This window comes from Monodon monoceros, unplaced genomic scaffold (assembly GCF_005190385.1).
Source record: "Monodon monoceros isolate NGI ecotype Baffin Bay Population unplaced genomic scaffold, NGI_Narwhal_1 Super_Scaffold_11, whole genome shotgun sequence".
Taxonomy (NCBI): domain Eukaryota; kingdom Metazoa; phylum Chordata; class Mammalia; order Artiodactyla; family Monodontidae; genus Monodon; species Monodon monoceros.
This window is the reverse complement of record NW_021703767.1, coordinates 27,835-49,734: the sequence shown is the minus strand read 5'-3', so window position 1 is coordinate 49,734 and position 21,900 is coordinate 27,835. Positions and strand designations below refer to the sequence as shown.

Here is a 21,900-nt window from a genome sequence, read left to right as displayed (position 1 = left end):
GCTTTTTAGAATTTACCTAAGTGGTGTCATAGTCTGTGTGTGCTCTGCAGCCTGCCTTTTCCACCTACGTTACTTTTGAGGGATTTGTCTTTAATGTATGGGTACAGCTGGTTTAGTCCTGAAGGACGGTCCCTGTAGTGTGTTCCTTATATGAAATGTATCACATTCACAGGTAGGTATGTAGGTCTGTTCAGTCTTACTGTTGTACGTTAGGTATATACTACATTTTATCTCTTTCCCTTTTGTTGGACACTTACATTGCTTCCAGTTTTTCTCTATTTCAAACAGTGCTGCAGTGAACATCCTTCAATGTGTCTCTTTGTGCACATGTGCTCCAGGGTATTTACCCAATAATGGCATTGTAGGATGGAAGGGATTGCATATTTTCAGTTTTACTAGATAATGAGCAATTGTTCTCCCAGGTGGTTTACCAAGTTCACAGGTGTGCCAGGAGCCCAAAGTGCTTGCTAACACTTGAGAACATCAGGCTTTTTAATTTTGGTCAGTCTGTGGGTTAGAAATGGTATCTTGTGATTTTAGTTTTCCTGGTTATTTATGAGTCATGGTAGTATTTCAATAATATTTGTGTTCATCCTGGTAATAACATTCTTCATCACAGAAGAGATGCCTGATAGTCACAGTTTGCGTTTTATCTTTTTAGGATGTTATCAATTTTATGTTTTCAAAGAAACCTTTGTTAATTTTCTCTTTGTCCATCTGTGTTCTATTTCATTGATTTCTGCTTTTATTTCCTTTATTCTATTGTATTTGGGTTTAATTTTCTCTTTTCATAGCATCCTGAGATGGAAGCTTGGATCACTGATTTTAAACCTTTCTTTTCATATATATTTGTGTGTGTGTGTGTGTATATATATATATATATATATCTTTAAAGCTGTAACTTTTCCTCTATTCACTGCTTTAGCTGCACCTCACATTTAAATGCATTGTATTTTCATTATTGTTCACTTAAAATACTTTCTAATATATCACAATGGAAATTAGAAATTTTCCGGGCTATTCAGAAGTGTGTTGCTTAATTTCCAAACGTGGGAAATTTTATATTTTTGTTATTTAATTTTGGTTTGATTATGTTTGGTCAGAAAATATAACATTTCAATCTTTGGAAATTTATTCAGGCCTGCTTCATGGTCTCATCGTAAGGGTTATTTGGTGGATGTTCCATGTGCACTTGCAGAGACTAAGTTATTCTGCAGTTGTTGGGTGTAGTGTTCAATGTCTTCACTGTCAAATGGGTTATTAGTATTGCTCAAATCTATATCCTGTTTGATGTTTTGTCCATTTGTTCTATCAATTACTGAGAGAGATGAGTTTCAAAAATCTCCACAGTGACTGTGGATTTGTCTGTTTTTTTTGTTATTTCCTTTTGGATCTATCTCTTTTTGCTTCATATATTTTGAATCTCTGTTATTTGGTGCATATGTTTAGGTTAGTTTTTGTTTTCTAGATTAGTTGACCCTTTTATTTTTATGAAGTCTCTTTTTACCTATTAATACTTCTTGCCTTGCATCTACTTTGTCTTAGTGTTTGCGTGGCACACAGACACATATATACCTATATTTTCAGCCAAACTAACTCCATATATTTAAAGTGTTCCTCTTGTAAAGAGCTTATAGTTATGTCTTTTATTTTCCTGTCGGATAATATTTGCCATTTAATTGGAGTATTCAGTCCATTAACATGTAACATAAGTCTAACATGAGCCTAACATCTTGCTGTTTGTTTTCTGTTTGTCACAATTCTTCCTTTCTACCTTTCTCCATTCTTGCCTTCGTTTAGATTAATAAAACATTCTCTGTAATTCCATGTTATTTCCTCTGTTGACTTTTTAGCTGTACCTTTTTGGGCTGGCCAGAAAGTTTGCTTGCGTTTTTCTGAAGATGTTATGGAAAAACCTGAACAAGCTTCTTGGCCACACCAATATTATTCTGATGGTTACCCGAGAAATTACGATATGCATCCTTAACCTATTCTAGTCTTTTTTTTTTTGACCACTTCACAAGAATTCTCTAAATTAGTTCCATTTACCAGCCGCTATTTTTGTGCTGTTTTTGTAACATATTTTACTTCTATATATGCTATAAACCCCACAATAAATTATTATTGTTTCTCTATGTTATCAAAAGTCTTTTTTATAAAGTATAAGTAATAGTGTTTCCCCACATGTTTACCTTTTCTGGAGTCTTTACACCTATTCCTCTGGCAAAAATTAAAGACGGTTACTCCATGCACTGCTGCTGAAGTGTGAAGTGCCGCATCCTTTATGGAAAGAATCTGACAAATGTTTGAGTGAAAACTATGTTTATGTTTCAGCCCTGTCACTCTATCTCATAGAGATAAAATGTCATCATGTCAGGATAAATGTGCACAGACGTTGTGGCGGTAGAAGACTGGACATCCAGAGCAAGTCCATCAGTCGAAGATGACTTAAAGCTCAGGCAGAATCCCCGCTGCGGAATGTTATGTAGCCATATGTTATGTATGTACATGTGTACGTACGTAACATATATACGTATGTTATGTAGAGTTCTGCAGGTGGGGAGTTTGCCACAAGTTATTGTGTGAGTGAAAAAGAAAAAATTTTTTAAACTGTCTGGTATCTTTTACAAAAAGCCATGTCAGGGCTTCCCTGGTGGCACAGTGGTTGAGAGTCCGCCGGCCGATGCAGGGGACACGGGTTTGTGCCCCGGTCCGGGAAGATCCCACGTGCCGCGGAGCGGCTGGGCCCGTGAGCCATGGCCGCTGGACCTGGGTGTCCGGAGCCTGTGCTCCGCAACGGGAGAGGCCACAACAGTGAGAGGCCCGTGTACCGCAAAAAAAAAAAAGCGATGTCAAAAGAAAAAAGTGTGCGCGCACGTGTGACACGAGCACGGGAGGTGTGGGGACCCTCCTCCCTCTCCATGTACACCAGGCAACCATGAGGGTCGGGGGTGTGGGGGGCCGGTGACAGCGCGGGTGGAGCCGCACAGGACGAGGGTGAGAAGAAACGAATCGCGTTACTGTGATAGGAAAATGTGCAAAGGATACAAACAGGTGACTATTAAAATAAAAAAGACGACCAGTGTATAGGTAAAATCATGTTTGATCACTAATAATCAAAGGAAGGCAAATGGAGGTAACCAAGAGGTAATTTCTCGCCTTCAGACTGGCAGAGGCTGCAGTGATGAACATCCTCTATTGATCAGGCGCGGGGAACTCACGAGGCTATGTCCTCGCGTGCAGGAGCTCGAGCGGCCGCCCCACGGAAGGCATCGGGTGGTGGTGTCAAAGCCGTAAAAGACCTTGACCCTCAGTGTCATATTCAGGAATTTGTCCTAAGAAAACTATCAGGGACAGACCGATTCATATTAAAGTTCACCTTAACATACTTTATACTAGCCAAAACTGAAAACAGTTTAAATGTTTATAGGCGATTTGATAAATAAGTTACAATAATTCATGGAATAGAATACTATGAGATACTGAAAATGTGCTTAGAAGTGTATTTAATGATGGGGAAAAATGTTCAGAATTTAATAAGTGCAAAATATGTCGTGAGGCAGAACTTTATGATCCCGGCAAACACCATATAAGGAGGTACTGCGTGTGCACGTGAAGAAAGCCTGAAGTGCTGTAATGGTTGCATGTTACCGTCATTGATCTCTGACCAGTGAGCAAAGCTCACACTTAGTTTTAATTTTCCTCTTTGTGCTCTTGTTCTTCCACACATTTTCTAAAATGAACATGAATGATGGTTACGTTTAGGAAAATCTGTTTAAACGTATGTCCGGGCGGGGTTGCTGCAGTGAACTGGATCGCGAGCTGGGGCCCTGCCGCCTCTGGGGTGGCCTCCAGGGAGACCCGTTTGGACACAAAAGGAGGCGGGCCGCGTGCAGCGAAGACCCGAGACCCAGGGCGCGCTCTCCGAGTCCTGAGCAGCAGTGCGCCCCGAGGGCTGCGCCCTGCCCCCTGTCCGCCCTCAGCACGGCCGCCCAGCTCTGCCCTCGGGTCTGACACCCAGACAGGGCTGCTTTCTCCTGGGCCGGTCACCACCTTCAGAGCGTTGCTGCTGATGGGGTCAGTCACTAAGTGGTCACTCACGGTGCCTCCTGTTCTTTCTTTGACGTTCACTTACGGATGCGAGTCATTTTGTACTAGAGACTAAAGTCAAGGTGGAGGAAGGGTGAGATAGTTTCATTCTGCTGGTGGAGACGACCCCAAGTGTTTGTAGGATGAAAACGTGGTCATGTGAATCTTGATTTGAAACCATCCTAATAACCTGGAGCCAAGAGAGACAGACAGAGACAGAGAGGCAGAGGTGGAGAGAGACAGAAACAGAGATGGAGACAGAGATGGAGAGGGACAGAGATGGAGATGGAGATGGAGACGGAGACAGAGACAGAGACGGAGAGGGACAGAGGCGGAGAAAGAGGCAGAAACAGAGGCAGAGACAGAGATACAGAGAGGCAGAGACAGAGACGGAGACAGAGATGGAGAGGGATAGAGACAGAGACGGAGATGGAGATGGAGACATAGAGACAGAGACAGCAGAGACAGAGACAGATGGAGAGGGACAGAGATGGAGAGAGACAGAGCCGGAGACAGAGATGGAGAGGGACAGAGACAGAGACGGAGATGGAGATGGAGACAGAGAGTCAGAGACAGCAGAGACAGACGGAGAGGGACAGAGACAAACAGACAGAGACAGAGAGACAGATGGAGAGGACAGAGGCGGAGAGAGAGACAGAAACAGAGGTGGAGTGAGACAGATGGAGAGACAGGCAGAGAGAAGGGAGGAGAGGAAGGGCAGCCCCACAGTCACCTCCGTTTCTCCCTTGCTTTGAACAGGAGGGAGAGGACCCCGCCGTGCAGGGCGAGGAGGGGAACCTCCAGGGTAGTGTGCACCCCGAGGAGTTCGTGGCCATCGCAGACTATTCTGCCACCGATGAGACGCAGGTAGCCATGTGGGTTATGCTTTGTGGATTCAGCATGTTCAGGGGCAGGATTAGATGTAAAATTTGCAGAAGCCATGGCAGATTTAAATAAAGAAGTATTCAGATACTTCACTGCCACAGGAGACCTGTGGGTGACCCTCCCAGCCTAACAAATTCGGGTCCCAAGCCTGATGTGAAGGACTCCCGGGTGAGGAACTGGGGGTGGAGGTACCTGCTTCAGTTTCTGCTTTGAAACCCTTACTTAGAACCTATTCTAATTAATGAAAAATTGGGTGTAAATAAAAATATCTACTTGAATGTAGCATTGTTTACTTTGTAATAGGAATTTCTTAGCATAAGCCTCCAGTAACCGAATCAGCTACCACCTAGCTGAGTTACGGTGAAGAGGCTGTTAGAAATTTTGTTCTAAGAAATTTACACTGTTTGAAAATGTTTAATCTTTTTTTTTAAAAAATATCAATTAAGGTGTGCTTTTGTTTCGTGTAGATATTCCACAAAAATCTTAAAATCCTGGTATCATTTTCATATCTTGTCAGTTGATGCATTTACCCATTGACTCCTTTACGAAATTGCTGTGATTTGGGCCCCAGTGATGGGGGATTTATCACGGAAATACGAACTGCAGGTTTTTCTTTAATTTTCATTTCTCTGTATGTTTTTATAGCTCAGCTTTTCGAGAGGAGAAAAAATTCTCATCCTGAGACAAACCACCGCCGACTGGTGGTGGGGTGAGCGTGCCGGCTGCTGCGGATACATCCCTGCGAACCACCTGGGGAAGCATCTGGAGGACTGGGGCCCCGAGGACTCGTGGCAGGACGAGGAGTACTTCGGCAGCTACGGGACCCTGGTACTGCCTCCCTTGCCCGCCCAGCCAGCTGGCGCTAGCTTCTCGCTAGTTTTAGGTTCTAAGTTTAAAAATAATTTCTGGGCTTCTACTCATCATTCAGAGCAGGGCCCACAGATGTTTTCTTCACCTTAGCTGCACAGCCCTGCCATCCACATGCTGAGGCAGCTGTACAAAATTTCAAGTGAGCAGGGCTGTGTTCCAATAAAACTTTATCCATAGACACTGAAATTTGACTTCCATATGATTTTCATGTGTCATATTCTTCTTTTGATTTTTAAAAACGTTTAAAAATGTAAAAGCCATTCTTAGCTTGTAGGCCATATAAAAGCAGGTGGAGGGCTGGACTGGCCCACGGGCTGTAATGTGCAGACCACTGGTTTAGAGATATTGTTTAAGCAGTGGAGTTATGAACCTTTCTCAGTATTTAAAAAATAAAGTAATAACTTTTACATTAAAAATGAAATACAAAAAAATTATATAAATCAACAGTAATACCTATAAATAACTAGCTTATTAGTTTGTTTTCTTTCCAATGTGAATAAAGACCCAAAGTCCTGTGGTCCAGACAACCCTGTTTATATTTTAAACTAAATAAAACTAAATGCATGATGAACGTTGCAAATACAATGTTGAGTGAAAGAAGGAAGACATCAAAGAATACCTTATGTTTGATTCAGTTATATAAGTTATAAGGCAGCGTTAAAAGGTGTTGCCTATGAATGTATATATAAGTTGTGGAGCTCTAGAGATCAGGGACCTGATTCCCCTGAGAATCTGGATGGGGGTTACTGGTAAGGGGGTGTTCTATGTTTGGCAAGGCCGGGTGAGATGCTCAGGGGTACTGGCAGGGTTCTGGTGTGGGTACAAGAGTGTTTGGAATGTAACTATGTTAAGTAAACTCTAAAGTACTTTTTAGTGTACTTTTTTGTAGGTATGTCATATTTGACAATTAAAAATGTTAAAGGAAATGAAAAACCACTGATGTGTGTACATATTTAGAGGTTTCCATCTACTAAGAAAGACATAGTGATAATCTGAAGTCTGTCTCCTCACTCTGCTCCTTGAGATTTCTTTCAGCAACAGTGCTTATGCTTCTTCCAAACCTAAGCTGCATCTGTTTTCTTTTAAATTTATAGAAGAGGAATAGTTTCACACACACTGTTTTTCACCTTGCTCTTCTCACGCAGCTGTACTGTTTTGAACGTCTGTTCTTTACAACAGCTGTGGAGTATCGTGTTGATTTGAAAAGGATCATATTTAGTTTTCATCACAGCAGGCAATGCTGTAATGGATGTCCTCCTACATAAATCCTGCTAAACCTTTGCTGGAATTTCCACTGGGTAAATTTGAAGGGTGTACGTATGTGTTTTTTACTTGGGTGGATCTTGCCAAGTTGACGGCCAGAAAGATACCAACAGCATAGAAGGTGTATTTCACCACCACAAGTCTTCAGAGTGAAAAAAGATTTCCAGTCTTAAAGGTGAAATAGGTATCTCGGTTTTGATTTCCATTTTTTAAAGTGAGATTGATCTTCTTTCATATCTTATTGGCCTTTTGTATTTCTTATTTTTTGATAAACTTTCATATAATTTGCCCATTTTTCGTTTGATTTCTGTCAATTTATATGTTAAATAGGCAGTTTAGCTTGTATTTATATCTATCACACTGACCATTTGCTGCTGTTTTTCCCCCATGGAACTTTTTATCTTTATATGGTCTAATTTGTCCTTCTTTTCTTTGTAGCTTCTGCGTTTGTGTCCTATTTTCAAGGCCTTCACTCCGAGATTATAAATATCCATGCTTTCTTTTAGAACTTTTGTGATTGCATTTTTTTAACAATGAAATATTTAAATCAATCCGGAATTTACTTGTAAAGAATAAGGTAAAATTCCAACTTAATTTCCCCACAAATATACAGCTGTTCCAGCTTTTGGTTAATCTTCCTTTTCTGCATAATGTGAAACGCTCATTTATCATATGTCAAATTGTTAGGGTCTGTTTTGGGAATCTCTGTTCTGTGTCATTTATCTGGTTATTTCTTCTGCAGGTCCAGATGCTTTTCAATGATTGGAAGAGCTAGGCCTCTAGCAGTTCTCCTAATTTTTAGCATTTTCATGGCCTCGTCTGTTTATTTTTTTGAAACTGTTGCCAGCAAATTTTGGCTCCCTGTGCACCGATGCCGAATAGAAATAAAGAGACAGAGATTTGGAGGATAAGAAATATTTTCTTTGCCAGGCAAAGGGAAGACCCAGCAGGCTAGCGCCTGAAGAACTGTGCCCCCCTGTTCTGGGGAATTACAGGGGGTCTGGTAGGTAGAACTCACAGTCCAGGATAAGTGATAGGATCAAAGTGGTGAAGGTCTTGCATTCTTCTTCTTCTTGCAGTATTTTAAAACAGTCACTGCTGGCGTCAGGCAGCCTGGTAATTGGGTCCATTCATCTCTGGGTTATCGGCCTGCGACCTTCTTTCTGAAATGTAAACAGCTACTAGGAGGAGTGATTTGCTACAAGTGAATGCATCGAGTAAATGCCAGGTGCAGGGTACGATTCATGTGGAATCAGAGTAATTAACTTTGTTTAGCTTTGTGAAGGACAAGTCTAGCTACCAGTGTTTGTTAGTAGTAACAGCTAAAGAATAACCAAGATGGCTTAACTCTTTCAGGCCTGTTTATGCTGTTTCCCCAGCCTGTTCATTGTTGCTTATTGTTCTTGTTTATCAGAAAAGTCTCATTTCTATTTTTGCTGCAACGAAACTAGTTTTATTATCGTTTTGTTGTGCTCCTAACTCCACGCCATCCAGTTGTCTGGCATTCTAATGTGTTACATGGAAAACATGCATTAATTTACAGAGAAGTGACATCTCTGTGATGACTTTTCTCATTTCTTAAGCCTTGTGTGATGTGTCGGAGTTTTAAGGTTTTGATCATACAGGGTTGTGTACCTTTCTAGGTAAATCTGTTCCTAGATATTTTTGTGTATTATTGTAAATGGCTGGGTGAAGTGTTCTATCAGTTGGATTAAGTTGGCTGAAAGTGTTGTTCACGTCTCTGTCTTTTCTGATTTTCTGCTTCTGTCAGTTGCTGAGAGAAGGGTGTCGAAGGCTCTGACTATAACTAAGAATTTGTCTGTTTCTTGTTGCAGTTTTACTGGCTTTTGCTTTGTGTACTTCGAAGCTCTGTTATTAGGTACAAGAATATTTAGAATTATTATGTCCTCTTGCTGAAGTGATCCCTGTCGTGTGACGACCTGATGCTCTTCGCTCTGAAGTGTATCGTGTCTGAGGCGAATGCAGCCATGCCGGCCTCCTCCCCTGGGGCCTCCGCATCCTGCTTCTGACTCCGCGTCAGGTGGCCCCGCAAGGCAGGACAGCTGGGTGTCAACTCCGTCCACCCCGGTGGCCTCCCTTTGTCCGTCTCCGAGGAGCCATGGGGCCCGCGAGGCCCGTGCAGGCCTCCTGTTGGTGCTGACCTGGTCTGGGGGACCGGGCCGCCTGTCCCCCTGTGCGTGGTGCCGCTTGAGCTGGGTCTCCATGGCGTGGGGCGTGGGGACGGGTGCTGGGGGTGCCGCCTCGCTGGCAGCCGGGGCTCCAGCAGCCTCTGTGGCCCCAGACTGTCTGGAGGAGCCTTGCTCTGCCTCCCTGGGGACCGGCCGATTCCCGTGGAGTGTGTCCTCAGGTTGGAAGTCCCGCCCGCAGTGCAGCTGGGGACCTGCGCTCAGGCCCGAGCGCCGGCGGGGTCGCTCCTCCCTCCAGCGCTGAGGCTCCTGCTGTCCCCAGGCAGCGAGGGGGGGGGTCACGTGAAGGGCCTTGGAGGGCCCCGCTCGGAGAGGACGCGGCGGGGGCGTGCGCCTCCCGCAGCCTCCCCCAGTCTTGGCCGTTCGCTCTGGGCGGATCGTGGCCACGTTGCGTCTGGACGGCAACGTGGCCGTTCCTCCGCCGGCGTCTCCGTGGTCCACACCTGCCCCTCCGCTCGCCTGGCTGTTGGGGCGGTGCAGCGCGCTGAGCGGGGAGGGTTCCGGAAGCTTCCCTGTCATTCCTTCACTGTCTACTCTGACTTGTGTCTGCTGCATATTTTGGACTTTTATTTTTTAAACGCTGTCACTCGTAGTTTAGGTGTGGGGTGGTGGGGCCGAGCGGGTAGGTCAGGCTCTAACCCTCAGCCTTAAGCCAGAGCTCCAGCTGCAGGCAATGACCCTCCCTTCATGTGTATTTCCTCTAGAAACTTCACTTGGAGATGTTGGCAGACCAGCCACGAACGACTAAGTACCACAACGTTATCCTGCAGAATAAAGAATCCCTGAAAGATAAAGTGATTCTGGATGTCGGCTGCGGAACTGGGATCATCAGCCTCTTCTGTGCACATCATGCTCAGCCTAGAGCAGTGAGTAGGAGGCAGCAGCTCTTTCACAACTTCGAAGCCGGGTCTTGGTGAAGCGCCCGCCTTGTAGGTGAAACCGGCGGCGCGTTCTTGTAGGCTGAGCCCGCCAGAGGCTGCGACGTGGGTTTAATGAGTCGCAGACAGCACAGTGAATAGGACAGAATAGAAAATATCCCAGTGAGTTGCAGCTGGTGGGCTGTGTTTGTGAAACTTATTTCAGTCACGCAAGGAGACACGTGCGTCCACGTGTCTGGGCTGGGCTGCTTGTGTAGACCACCATCCCGTGTCCTCCCCCGCCGAAAGTGACCCTTGGCAGGGACAGGGTGGACCACTCTCTGGGACTCCTGTTGGGCTCCTGTCCTCCTCCTGTTAAAGTCCATCCGGGCCAAGGAGAGGTGCCGCCTCTCGACGGCCCCAGCACAGGTGGATGAGGTTCCTAGCTCACAGGTGCAACCGCAGGGCAGTGACCGTCTGAGTCCAGACCCTGCCAGGACCAGGAGGTAGCGTTCAGGACCTCCTGAGAATCTGGATTTGTAGTTAGCCGCTGCTACCCTAAAAGTCTGACTGTTCACTTGAGTGCCAAGAACCTCCTGTGTCGGGTACCGAGTGTGTCGCTGCGTGTGTTGGAACCTGGGGCTCTGGGGTGGGCGGCCCACGTGGGTGCAGAGGCTTCTGTCCACCTGCAGCCCTGTGTCTGCGTTTAGGCAGAAAGTGGAGTTACGAGTAGAGGCAGGTCCTCCCAGGGCTCCGTCAGGTGGAGGTGGCACAGCATGGCCGTCCGCCGTCCAGCACGCCGCCTGCCTTCTGTTGCTGGCTCTGACTCAGCCGAGGAGACTCAGGCTTGGGGGAATGGACAGCGGGCCACGGTCTGGGGCTGGGGCGCGCACGGATGGTGCTTCTGTCACGTGCAGGTGTACGCGGTGGAGGCCAGTGAGATGGCCCAGCACACAGGGCAGCTGGTCATGCAGAACGGCTTCGCTGACATCATCACCGTGTTCCAGCAGAAGGTGGAGGACGTGCTGCTGCCGGAGAAGGTGGACGTGCTGGTGTCCGAGTGGATGGGGACCTGCCTGCTGGTAAGGGGCAGCGGGCACTGCTGGGGCGGCTGCTCTGGGCTCTGGAATCTTCATAAATCATGATTCATTTTGACCTTTTTCCTAAGGTGCTGTGTAGTTGATTTCTTGAGTGAACATAGGCTCAATGGCTTGAATATTTAACTGAGTAAAAAAATGCCTTTATGGGAAATCTAGATCAAAGTGAATGTGACTTTCTCGTGAGTGACTTACATAAGCTCTGTTCTCTTTGGGAACCTGCGAATAGCCGGTGCTTGATGCGTGGCTTTTGAATGCAGCAGAGTCTTTTTCTGCAGCTCCTGATTTGCATCTGTGACCAGCTCGAGGCCCAGGCTCTCCCACATTCTCTCCCCAGTCTCACGTGGGTCGGGGTGGAGTGTTTTCTGGTTCTGCCCACCCACCCTGCTTACGAACTCTCTGTGCTCCGAGGGTAAGTGAGAGGTGGGTGGAAGCCGGGCCTGCGGGTCTCCTCAGACCCTCAGCCCACCCCCCTTTCTGGCTCAGCAGTCTGAAGTTTAGTCTCTGTCAAAACCCAGAAAAATGACATCTGGGGGAAGGGGAGGAGAGCACCACCAGGGTTTCCAGCAAGAAATCCATTCAAATAGTAAGTGAGTAACTTGTATGAATAACAAGAATGCCGGCCCTAACTTCTTACAGATCGCGAAGACGAAAATGATAGTAAATGACATTGGGCCTTTAGCCTCGTTGAAATTGTGTTGTCTGGAGATAGAGTGTAAGTAGACTCAACATCCACGATAGAATTTTGTTAATAACAGCTGTGGATTCCCAAGATGATGCACGGGAAAAAGGGACTTGCTACACCTTTAATCCATGAAGTGGGCATTAGCCTTTGCCCCCAGAACGCTAGCGTTCTTTCGGTAAATGTTATTGAGCACCTTGGGGTGGTGGGGACACAGAGAGCCCGGCTGCGGTGATGTGTCCTTTGGCGCAGTGCGGGTCGGGGAAGCCTGGCTGCCTAGAATCCCAGGTTTCTGCCCCTGGGAGGGGTTATGTGGAGACAGAGAGGAGGGGTGGGGGGCAGGGAGGGGGAAGAGGGAGGAGGGGAGGGGTGAGGGGGGTGGAGAGGGGGCGGGGCGCAGAAACCTGGGATTCGGTGTCCTTGCCCCTATGTGCCTGAAGCCCAGTGGTGTGGGCTGGGGTAGGGACTGCATGTGTCCAGCGGGGGAGGCTGGACTCGGGCTCTCTGCCTCCCCGGATGTGCGTGTGTCAGGTAGCCAGCCAGCGGCGTCCAGGACTTGGAAGGAGTGGGGTAGGGGTCATGATGCGGAGGCCCCAGGACTGCAGGGCACAGTGAGGCTTGCGGAGCAGAGGGGGGACGGTGCAGGGACCCCTGGGGCGTGCGGGGGAGGGGCCTTGCACGCACAGCAGAGGCCACTGGGGGCGGCCGAGGGGGCGGCTGAGGAAAGGGCTGGAGCGGGGCGGAGGGGTGGGCCAGCGGGGTTGGGGAGGCCTGTTCACCGGCAGGTGCCGGGTCCGCGGAGGGGGCGTGGCTGGGCCGGTAGGGGGCGTGGTCACGGGGGGCAGCCGGAGCGGAGCACGTGCAACGAAGGGGTGGAGAAAGTCCGCGGCAGTCTGGTCCCCGCCTGTCCATTGCAGAAGGTATGGTCAGAGGGGCAGTGAGGACTGTGGCGACAGGACAGTGAGGACAGCCTGGGGTACCGAGTGGCTCAGGGCGAAGTGCCTGACCACGTGGAACTGGAGGGCCTGGTGGTTTTGTGCAGACCGGGAGGGGCCGTGTGGCGGTGGTGGCCGTTGTGGGCCAAGTGGCAGACGTGGAGACAGGGCTGTGAGTCCGGCAGTATCACAAATCCATCAGCTGGACCATACCGTGTCCCACACAGAACCCTCCGTCCCCTGTGGCTGCCCCTCTTCTGTGCTTTTTTGCCTCCCTGGCATCTCCCCTCCTGTCCACTGCCTGTTCTCAGACCTCAGGTCCCCAGTCTCCCTCCCATCTTCCTACTCTGCTGCTGACATGTAGAAAGTTGGGGAAAAACCCCAAATATACGTGTATTTAGTTTATAATAATAAGAGGTTTCTAATCAGTGAGGTACAGCTATATAATCATTCAAAGATGGGGCCGAAGCAATTGATTATTTTGGAGAAAATGATTAGATTCCTCCTCATACCATATGCTGAAATAAATTCCAGATGGGTTATAGAGTTAAGCTTTTTTTTTAAGGAAAGAAACATGAAACAATCACTAAAAATATATCTGATGTTGGAATGGGAAGATCTTTCTAAGAACAAAGCACATAGAGAAACTATAAAATATTTGATTAATTTTATGAGACCAGCATTACACTAATACCAAAACCAAAGTTAGTACAAAAAATGAAAACTACAGACCAGTAGCACTCAGGAACATTGATGTAAAAAATCCTTGAAAATCATAGCAAATTGAATTGAGCAATACATAAGATGAATACCACACTGCAACAGAGGAGAGATTATCTTCAGAATTCAAGGCTGGTTCAGTATATTAAAGTCATTCAATGTAATTGACTATTAATAATCTAAAGAAGAAAAATCACATGACTACCAATTAATGCACAAAAATTTGACAAAATTCAAAATACTTGAACAATTTCTGTTATGATTTCTTTTTTGACCCCTTGTTATTTAGAAGTGTGTTTAATCTCCAAGTATTTTGAATTTTACAGTTATCTTTCTGTTACTGATTTCTAGGTTACTTCCACTGTGGTCTGAGAGAAGACACTGTATGATTTCTGTTCTTTTAAATTCGTTAAGGTTTGTTCTTGTCCCGGAATGTGGTCTCCCTTGGCGAATGTTCCATGTGAGCTTGAAAAGAATGTGTATCCTGCTGTTGTTAGATGAAGTAGTCTATAAATGTCAATTATATCCTGATGATTGATGGTGGTGGTCAGTTCAACTATGTCCTTACTGGTTCTCTGCCTGCTGGCTCTGTCCCTTTCTGGGAAAGGGTTGTCAAAGTCTCCAACTATGACAGTGGATTGATCTGTTGGTCTTTGCAGTTCTATCACTTTTCTGCTCATGCAGTTTGATGCTCTGTTGTTAGGTGCGTACACATTAAAGATTGCTATGTCTTCTTGGAGAGCTGTCCCTTTATCATTGTGTAATGCCCCTCACTATCCCTGATCACTTTCCTTACTTTGAAGTCTGCTCTGTCTGAAATTAACATAGCTACTTCTGCTTTCTTTTGATTAGTGTTTACATGGTAAACCTTTCTCCATCCATTTACTTTTTTGTTTGTTTCTTTTGAGCTGCAACGCACAGTATGTGGGATTTTAGTTCCCTAACCCAGGATGGAACCTGTGCCCCCTGCAGTGGAAGTGCAGAGTCCTAACCACTGGACCACGTCCCCCATCCATTTACTTTTAATCTATAACTGTATATTTAAAGTGGGTTCTTATAGACCACGTATAATTGTTTCTTGTTGTTTGATCCACTGCGACAGTCTCTCTTTTAATTGGTGTATTTAGACCATTGGCATTCAAAGTGATTATTGATATAGTTGGATTGATATCTACAGTATTTATTACCATTTTCTATTTGTTGCCCTTGTTCTTTGTTGTTTTCTTCTTCTCTTTTTCTGCTTTTTTGTTTGTGTGTGTGTGTGTGTGTGTGTGTGTGTGTGTGTGGTTTTAAGCAGCTAAAGGTAGGCAGTTTAATCAGCATGAATTAAGGGTGAATTAATTCAGTGCTCACACATATGTTGGTTTAGAGCCTGACATGAACTTGCTTTGATAAAAGTAAACTTAAGATACATATTTTCACAGGGTATATGTCCAGTAGTGGGATGGCTGGGTTGTATGGTAGTTCTATGTTTAGTTTTTTAAGGAACCTCCATACTGTTCTCCATAGTGGCTGTATCAATTTACATTCCCACTAACAGTGCAAGAGGGTTCCCTGTTCACTGCAGCACTATTTACAATAGCCAGGACATGGAAGTGACCTACATGTCCATCGACAGATGAATGGATAAAGAAGATGTGGTACATATATAGAATAGAATATTATTCAGCCATAGAAAGGAACCAAATTGGGTCATTTATAGATACGTGGATGGACCTAGAGACTGTCATACAGAGTGAAGTAAGTCAGAAAGAGAAAAATAAACATCATATATTAATGCACATATGTGGAATCTAGAAAAATGGTACAGATGAACTTATTTGCAAAGCAGAAATAGAGACACAGACATAGAGAACAAACATATGGAGACCAAGGGGGGAAGTGGGGGGTGGGATGAATTGGGAGATTGGGACTGACATATATATACTACTATGTATAAAATAGATAACTAATGAGAACCCGCTGTATAGCACAGGGAACTCTGCTCGGTGCTCTGTGGTGAGCTAAATGGGAAAGAAATCCCAAAAGGAGAGGATATGTGTGTACATATGGCTGGTTCACTTTGCAGAAACCGTCACAACGTGGTGAAGCAACTATACCCCAATTAAAAAATATATATGTTTTCATAAATTGATGGGATATTCACTTAACAGCCCATTTCCAAGGTTTAAAAATTCTCAGTTTTTAAATTCCTCTCTCCTGAAGCTCACTTCTTTTATCTATTTTCACTTTTATTAAGGTATAACTGACAAAATTGTAAGGTATTTAAGTGTACAGAATGATGATTTGATATCTGTATACATTGTCAATGAATTGCCCCCATTGAGCTAATTAATACATCTGTCACCTCACATATTTACCTTTATTTTTAAAGTGAGAATACTTAAGTTCTACTCTCTTAGCAAATTTCAGTTACATAGCACAGTATTATCAACTGTGGTCACTATGGTATACAGCAGATCCTCAGACCTTGTTCACCTCGTTACTGAAAGCTTGTGCCCGATTACCAGACTCTCCCTATTTCCTTCACCCCCACAGCCCCTGGCAACCACTTTCCTACTGTTTCTCTGAGTTCAGATTTTTTTTAGACTCCACATATGAGTGATACCATGAAGTATTTGTCCAGCTTCTTTCACTTAGCAGAATGCCTTCTAGGTTCATCCATGTTGTTGCAAATGGCAAGATTTCTTTCTTTTTCACGGCTGAATAATACTCCATTGTGTGTGTGAATATATAAAATCACATTTTCCTCATCTATTCCTCTGTCAATGGATAGGTTCTTTCCATATCTTGGTTATTGTGATAATGCTGCAGTGAACGTGGGAGTATAGGTATCTCTTTGAGACAATGGTTTCATTTCCTTTAGATATAAACCCAGATGTGGAATTGCTGGATCATATGGTAGTTCTATCTTTAATTTTTTGAGGAGCTCCACTGTGTCTGTCCCACTAACTGTGTACAGAGTTTCCCTTTTCTCCACATCCTCGCCAGCTTTTGTTACTGCTTATCTTTTTGATAATACATATCCTAACAGGTGTGAGGTGATATCTCATTGTGGTTTTGATTTGCATTTCCCTGATGATTAGTGACATTGAGCACTTTTTCATGTACTTATTGGCCATTTATATGTCTTCTTTGGAAAAATATCTATTCAGGGTCTTTGCCCAGTTTAAATTGGGTTGTTTTTGTTATTATTTTTGCTATTGAGTTGTATGAGTTCTTTATATATTTTGCATATTAATCCCTTATTAGATAGGTGGTTTACAGACATTTTATCCAATTCTATAGTATATCTTTTCATTTTGTTGATGGTTTCCTTTGCTGTGTGGAAGCTTTTTAGTTCAATGTAGTCCTTCTTACTTATTTTTGCTTTTGTTGCCTTTGCTTTTGGTGTCTAATCCGTAAAATTATTGGCAAGACCAGTGTCTCAAGGAGCTTTCATTCTTATGCAAGTGGTTATCAAGTTTTCCCAGCACTGTTTTGAAGAGATTATCTTTTCCCCATTGTGTGTTCTTGGCTTATTTGTTGAAAATTAGTTGACCTCATATGTATGGGTTAATTTCTAGGCTCTCCATTCTGTTCCGTTGATCTATGTGTCTGTTTTTATGCCAATTCCATACAGTTTTGATTACTCTAGTTTGAAATCAGGAAGTGTGATGCCTCTAGCTTTGTTCTTCTTTATCAAGATTGCTGTGGTTATTTGGGGTCTTTTGTGGTTCCATACAAATTTTAGGATTGTTTTTTCTATTTCTGTGAAAAATGCCATTGAAATTTTGATAGTGATTGCATTGTATCTGTAGCTTTCTTCGGGTAGTATGAACATTTAAACAATACTGATTCTTCCTATCCGCGAACACGGGATATCTTTCCATTTGTTTGTGTCTCCTTCAATTTCTTTCATTAGTATCTTTTAGTTTTCAATGTACAGATCTCTCACCTCCTTGGTTAAATTTATTCCTAGGTTTTTTTTTTTTGATATAATTATAAATGGGATTGTTTTCTTAATTTCTCTTTCTGATAGTTTATTGTTGGTGTATAGAAATGCAACTGATTTTTGCTGATTTTGTATCCTGCAACTTTACTAATTTTGTTTATTAGTTCTAACAGTTTTTTGGTGGAGTCTTTAGGGTTTTCTATATATAGTGTCATGTCATCTTCAAATGGAGACATTTTTACTTCTTCCTGTCCAATTTGGATGCCTTTTCTTTCTTTTTCTTTCCAAATAGCTGTGCTGGGACTTTTAGGACTGTGTTGAATAAAAGTGGTAAGAGGGGCATCCTTGTCTTGTTCCTGATCTTAGAGGAAAAGCTTTTAGCTTTTCACCATTGAGTATGATGTTAGATGTGGGCTTGTCATATATGGCCTTTATTATGTTGTGGTGTGTCCCACCTATACCCAGTTTTTTGAGAGGTTTTATAATGGTAGGTAGTTGAATTTTATCAAATGCTTTTTCTGCATATATTGAGATGATCATATGATTTTTATTCTTCATTTTGTTAATGTGGCATATTACATTTATGGATTTGCTAAGTTGAACCATCCCTGCATCCCAGGAATAAATCCCACTTGATTATGGTGTGTGATCCTTTCAATGTTTTTTTTTTTAATTTTTAATTTTATATTAGAGTATAGTTAATTAACAATGTTGTGTTAGTTTCAGGTGTACAGCAAAGTGACTTAGTTATACATATTCATATATCTATTCTTTTTCAAATTCTTTCCCATGTAGGTTATTACAGAGTATTGAGTAGAGTTCCCTGTGCTGTACAGTAGGTTCTTGTTGATTGTCTGTTTTACATTTAGTAGCGAGCATATGCCAGTCCCAACCTCCCAATTCATACCCTCCCCCGACCTTTCCCCCTAATGTATTGTTGAATTGATTTGCTAATATTGTATTGAGGATTTTCCAACTATGTTCATTAGGGATATTGGCCTGTGATTTTCTTTTCTTGTAGTGTTCTTGTCTGGCTTAGGTATCAGGGTAATGCTGGCCTCTTGTAGAATGAGAAATGAGTTTGGAAGAGTTCCCTCCTCTTCTGTTTTTGGAAGAATTTGAGAAGGTTAGGTATGAATTCTTTAAACTTTTGGTGGAATTTGTCAGTGAAGCAGTTTGGTCCTGGACTTTTGTTTGTTGGGAGGTTTTTGATTACTGATTCAATCTCCTAATAGTAATTGGTCTGTTCAGACTTCTTGTATCTTCATGATTTATTCTTGGTAGGCTCTGTGTTTCTAGGAATTTATCAATTTCTTCTAGGTTATCCAATTTGTTGGCATATAATTATTCATACTGTCTCTTATGATCCTTTGTGTGATATCAGTTATAATAGCTCCTCTTTCATTTAAAATTTTATATATTTCAGTCCTCTTCTTGGTAAGTCTAACTAAAGATTTGTCTATTTTGTTTATCTTTTAAAAAAGGAAACTCGTTGATCTTTTCTGTTGTCTTGTTAGTATCTATCTCATTTATTTCCTTCCTTCTACTAACTTTGGGCTAATTTGTTCTTCTTTTTCTAGTTCCTTGAGGTGCAAAGTTAGATTTGCTTATTTGAGATATTCGTTTTTTCTTAATGTAGGCAGTATTACTGTAAACTTCCCTCTTAGAACTGCTTTTGCTGCATCCCATAAGTTTTGGTGTGTTGTATTTCCATTTTTGTGTGTCTCAAGATATTTTTTGATTTCCCTTTTGAATTCTTCTTTGACCCATTGGTTGTTTGGGAGCATGTTGTTTAATCTCCACATATTTGTGAATTTTCCAGTTTTCTTCTTGTAATTGATTTCTAGTTTCATACCATTGCTATGAGAAAAGATGTTTGATATGATTTCAGTCTTCTTAAATTTATTAAGACTTGTTTTGTGGTTTAACATATGACCTATCCTGGAGAATGTTCCTTGAGTTCTTGAGAAAATGTATATACTCTGCTGCTGTTGCCTGAAATGTTGTACAGGTCTGTTAATCCATCTGGTCTAATGTGTAGTTTAAGTCAAGTGTCGCCTTATGATTTTCTGCCTGGATGACTTATCCATTGTTGAAAATTGGCTATTAAAGTCCCCTACAGTTATTGGATTGCTGTCTATTTCTCTCTTCAGCTCTCTTAATATTTTCGATAATATTTAGGTGCTCTGTCTTTTGAGGTTTTAATTGAGCATTTTATATGACTCCATTTTCTCAGCATAGCAGTTATACTTGCTCTTTTTTGCTTTTTTAATTGGTTTCTGTACAGTTTTCAATGTGTATTTACAGCTGTTCCGAGTCTGTTTTCATCTAACACTCTTAGGCTTCATGGTTAGTGTGAGCACTTTAGGATAACAGGGTAATCCTGATTTCTCCCTCCTGTCCCTTGTATCATCATTTTCATTCATTTTATTATATATAAGTATAGCTATACATACGTACATAAGCATACATGGTTAAATACCGTGTTGCTATTATTTTGGACAAGATGTTAAATTGATTAAGAATAGGAAAAATAAAAGTTTTAGTTTTATCTTCATTTATTTCTGTTTCAGTGATTTTCTTTCTTTATGCAGATCCGTATTTCTGATCTACAGGCAGACCTCAGAGATATTGCAGGTTCAGTTCCAGACCACCGCAATAAAGCAAGTTGCACGAATTTTTTGGTTTCTCAGTGCATATAAAAGTTTTGTTTACACTATGCTGTAGTCTGTTAGGTGTGCAGTAGCATTATGTCTAAAACAGCAATGTACATACCTTAATTAAAATATACTTTATTGCTAAAAAATGCTAACCATCATCTGAGCCTTCAGTGAGTTCTAATCTTTTTGCAATAGTAACACCAAAGATGTTAATCACAGATTACCATAACAAATACAATAAAAATGAAAAAGTTTGAAATGTTGAGAGAATTACCAAAATGTGACACACAGACACAAAGTGAGCAAAGGCTGTTGGAAAATGGTGCCAACAGGGTTGCTCGATGCAAGGTTGCCACAGCCTTCAATTTGTAAAAAGTACGGTATCTGTGAGGCACAATAAAATGAGATCTGCCTGTATATCATTTTCCTTCTTTCTAAAGAACTTCTTTTAACATTTCTTGCAAAGCAGGCCTACTGGCAACAAGTTCCCTCTATTTTGTTTGTCTGAGAAAGTCTTTATTTCTCCTTCACTTCTGAAGGATAATTTCACAGGGTGCAGAATTCTAGGTTGGTGGGGTTTTTTCTCTCAACACTTTAAATATTTCACTCCACTCTCTTCTTGCTTGCATGGTTTCTGAGAATTCAGATGAAATTTTATCTTTGTTCCCCAGTAGGTAGGTGTCTTTTCTCCCCAGCTTCTTTCAGGACTTTTTCTTTATCTTTTGAGTGTCTGTAGTTTGAAAATGACATGCCTAGTTTTACTTTTTTTTTTTTTTCCCCACATTTATCTTGCTTGGTGTGCTCTGCATTCCTTGATCTGTGGGTTGGTGTTTGACATTAATTTGGGGAAGTTCTGTCATTAGTTTTTCAACTACTTCTTCTGATCCCACCTCTCATTCTTCTCCTGGTACTTCCGTTTTGTGTCTACTATACCTTTTGTTGTCCTACAGCCCTTGAATATGTTGTTGTATTTTTTAGCCTGTTTTCTGTGCTTTTCAGCTTTGGAGGTTTCTGTTGTCATTTCCTCAAGCTTGGAGGCTTGTTGCTCAGCTGTGTCCTAACTAATGAGCCCATTGAAGACATCCTTCGTTTCTGTTACATTGTTTTTCATCTTGAGCATTTGTTTTTGGTTCTTTTCAAGAATTTTCCTTTCTCTGCTTACATTGCCCATCTGTTCCTGCACACTGTCTGCTTTATCCATTAGAGCCCTGAGCATATGAATCATAGTTGTTAAATTCCCAGCCTGATAATCACAGCATCCCTGCTGTGTCTGAGTCTGGTTCTAAGCCTTGCTGTGTGTCTTATACTGTTAGTATGTCTTGTGGTTTTCTCCTGATAGCCAGGCTTGATGACTGGATAAAGGTTCAGTGCAAACAGGCCTGTAGTGATGTGGTGGTGAGATGTGGGTCGGGGAGTGTTCTGTGGTCCTTCTGGGGTCTCAGTGTTCAGTGAGCCTGGGCCTCTGCACTGTGAACTTCACAGGTGCTTCTCAGTTTCTTTTCCTCTTTTAGGTGGGACAGGATGGCTGGAGGGGGCTCAAGTTGGATATTTCTCGTTCTTCAGCTGGTTAGGTTCTGTTAACTAGTTTCTCCTGAGTGCAGACCCTGTTAAGAAGAACAGAATACTCTGGTGTATTTCAAATGCTTCCTTTCGAACTTGTCAGAAGCACGAGGGGACTTTTCTCTGACGTGTACTGTGGGG

At 42.9% G+C, this 21,900-nt stretch overlaps 1 protein-coding gene across 3 annotated transcripts in view; it reads left to right on the top strand.

Moving 5' to 3' along the window:
* The window catches only part of PRMT2 (protein arginine methyltransferase 2), a 38,638-nt gene that overhangs the window by 2,488 nt on the left and 14,250 nt on the right, over nucleotides 1-21,900 (top strand). For 2 of the 3 annotated variants that reach the window (XM_029215071.1, XM_029215072.1), the window contains exons 3-6: nucleotides 4,849-4,956; nucleotides 5,620-5,802; nucleotides 10,019-10,180; nucleotides 11,089-11,253. In XM_029215071.1, the coding sequence (XP_029070904.1) occupies nucleotides 4,849-4,956; nucleotides 5,620-5,802; nucleotides 10,019-10,180; nucleotides 11,089-11,253 (618 nt within the window). Of the gene's footprint in view, nucleotides 1-4,848; nucleotides 4,957-5,619; nucleotides 5,803-10,018; nucleotides 10,181-11,088; nucleotides 11,254-11,546; nucleotides 12,246-21,900 lie in introns of those variants that run through there. The other variant, XM_029215073.1, reaches the window with a different exon arrangement.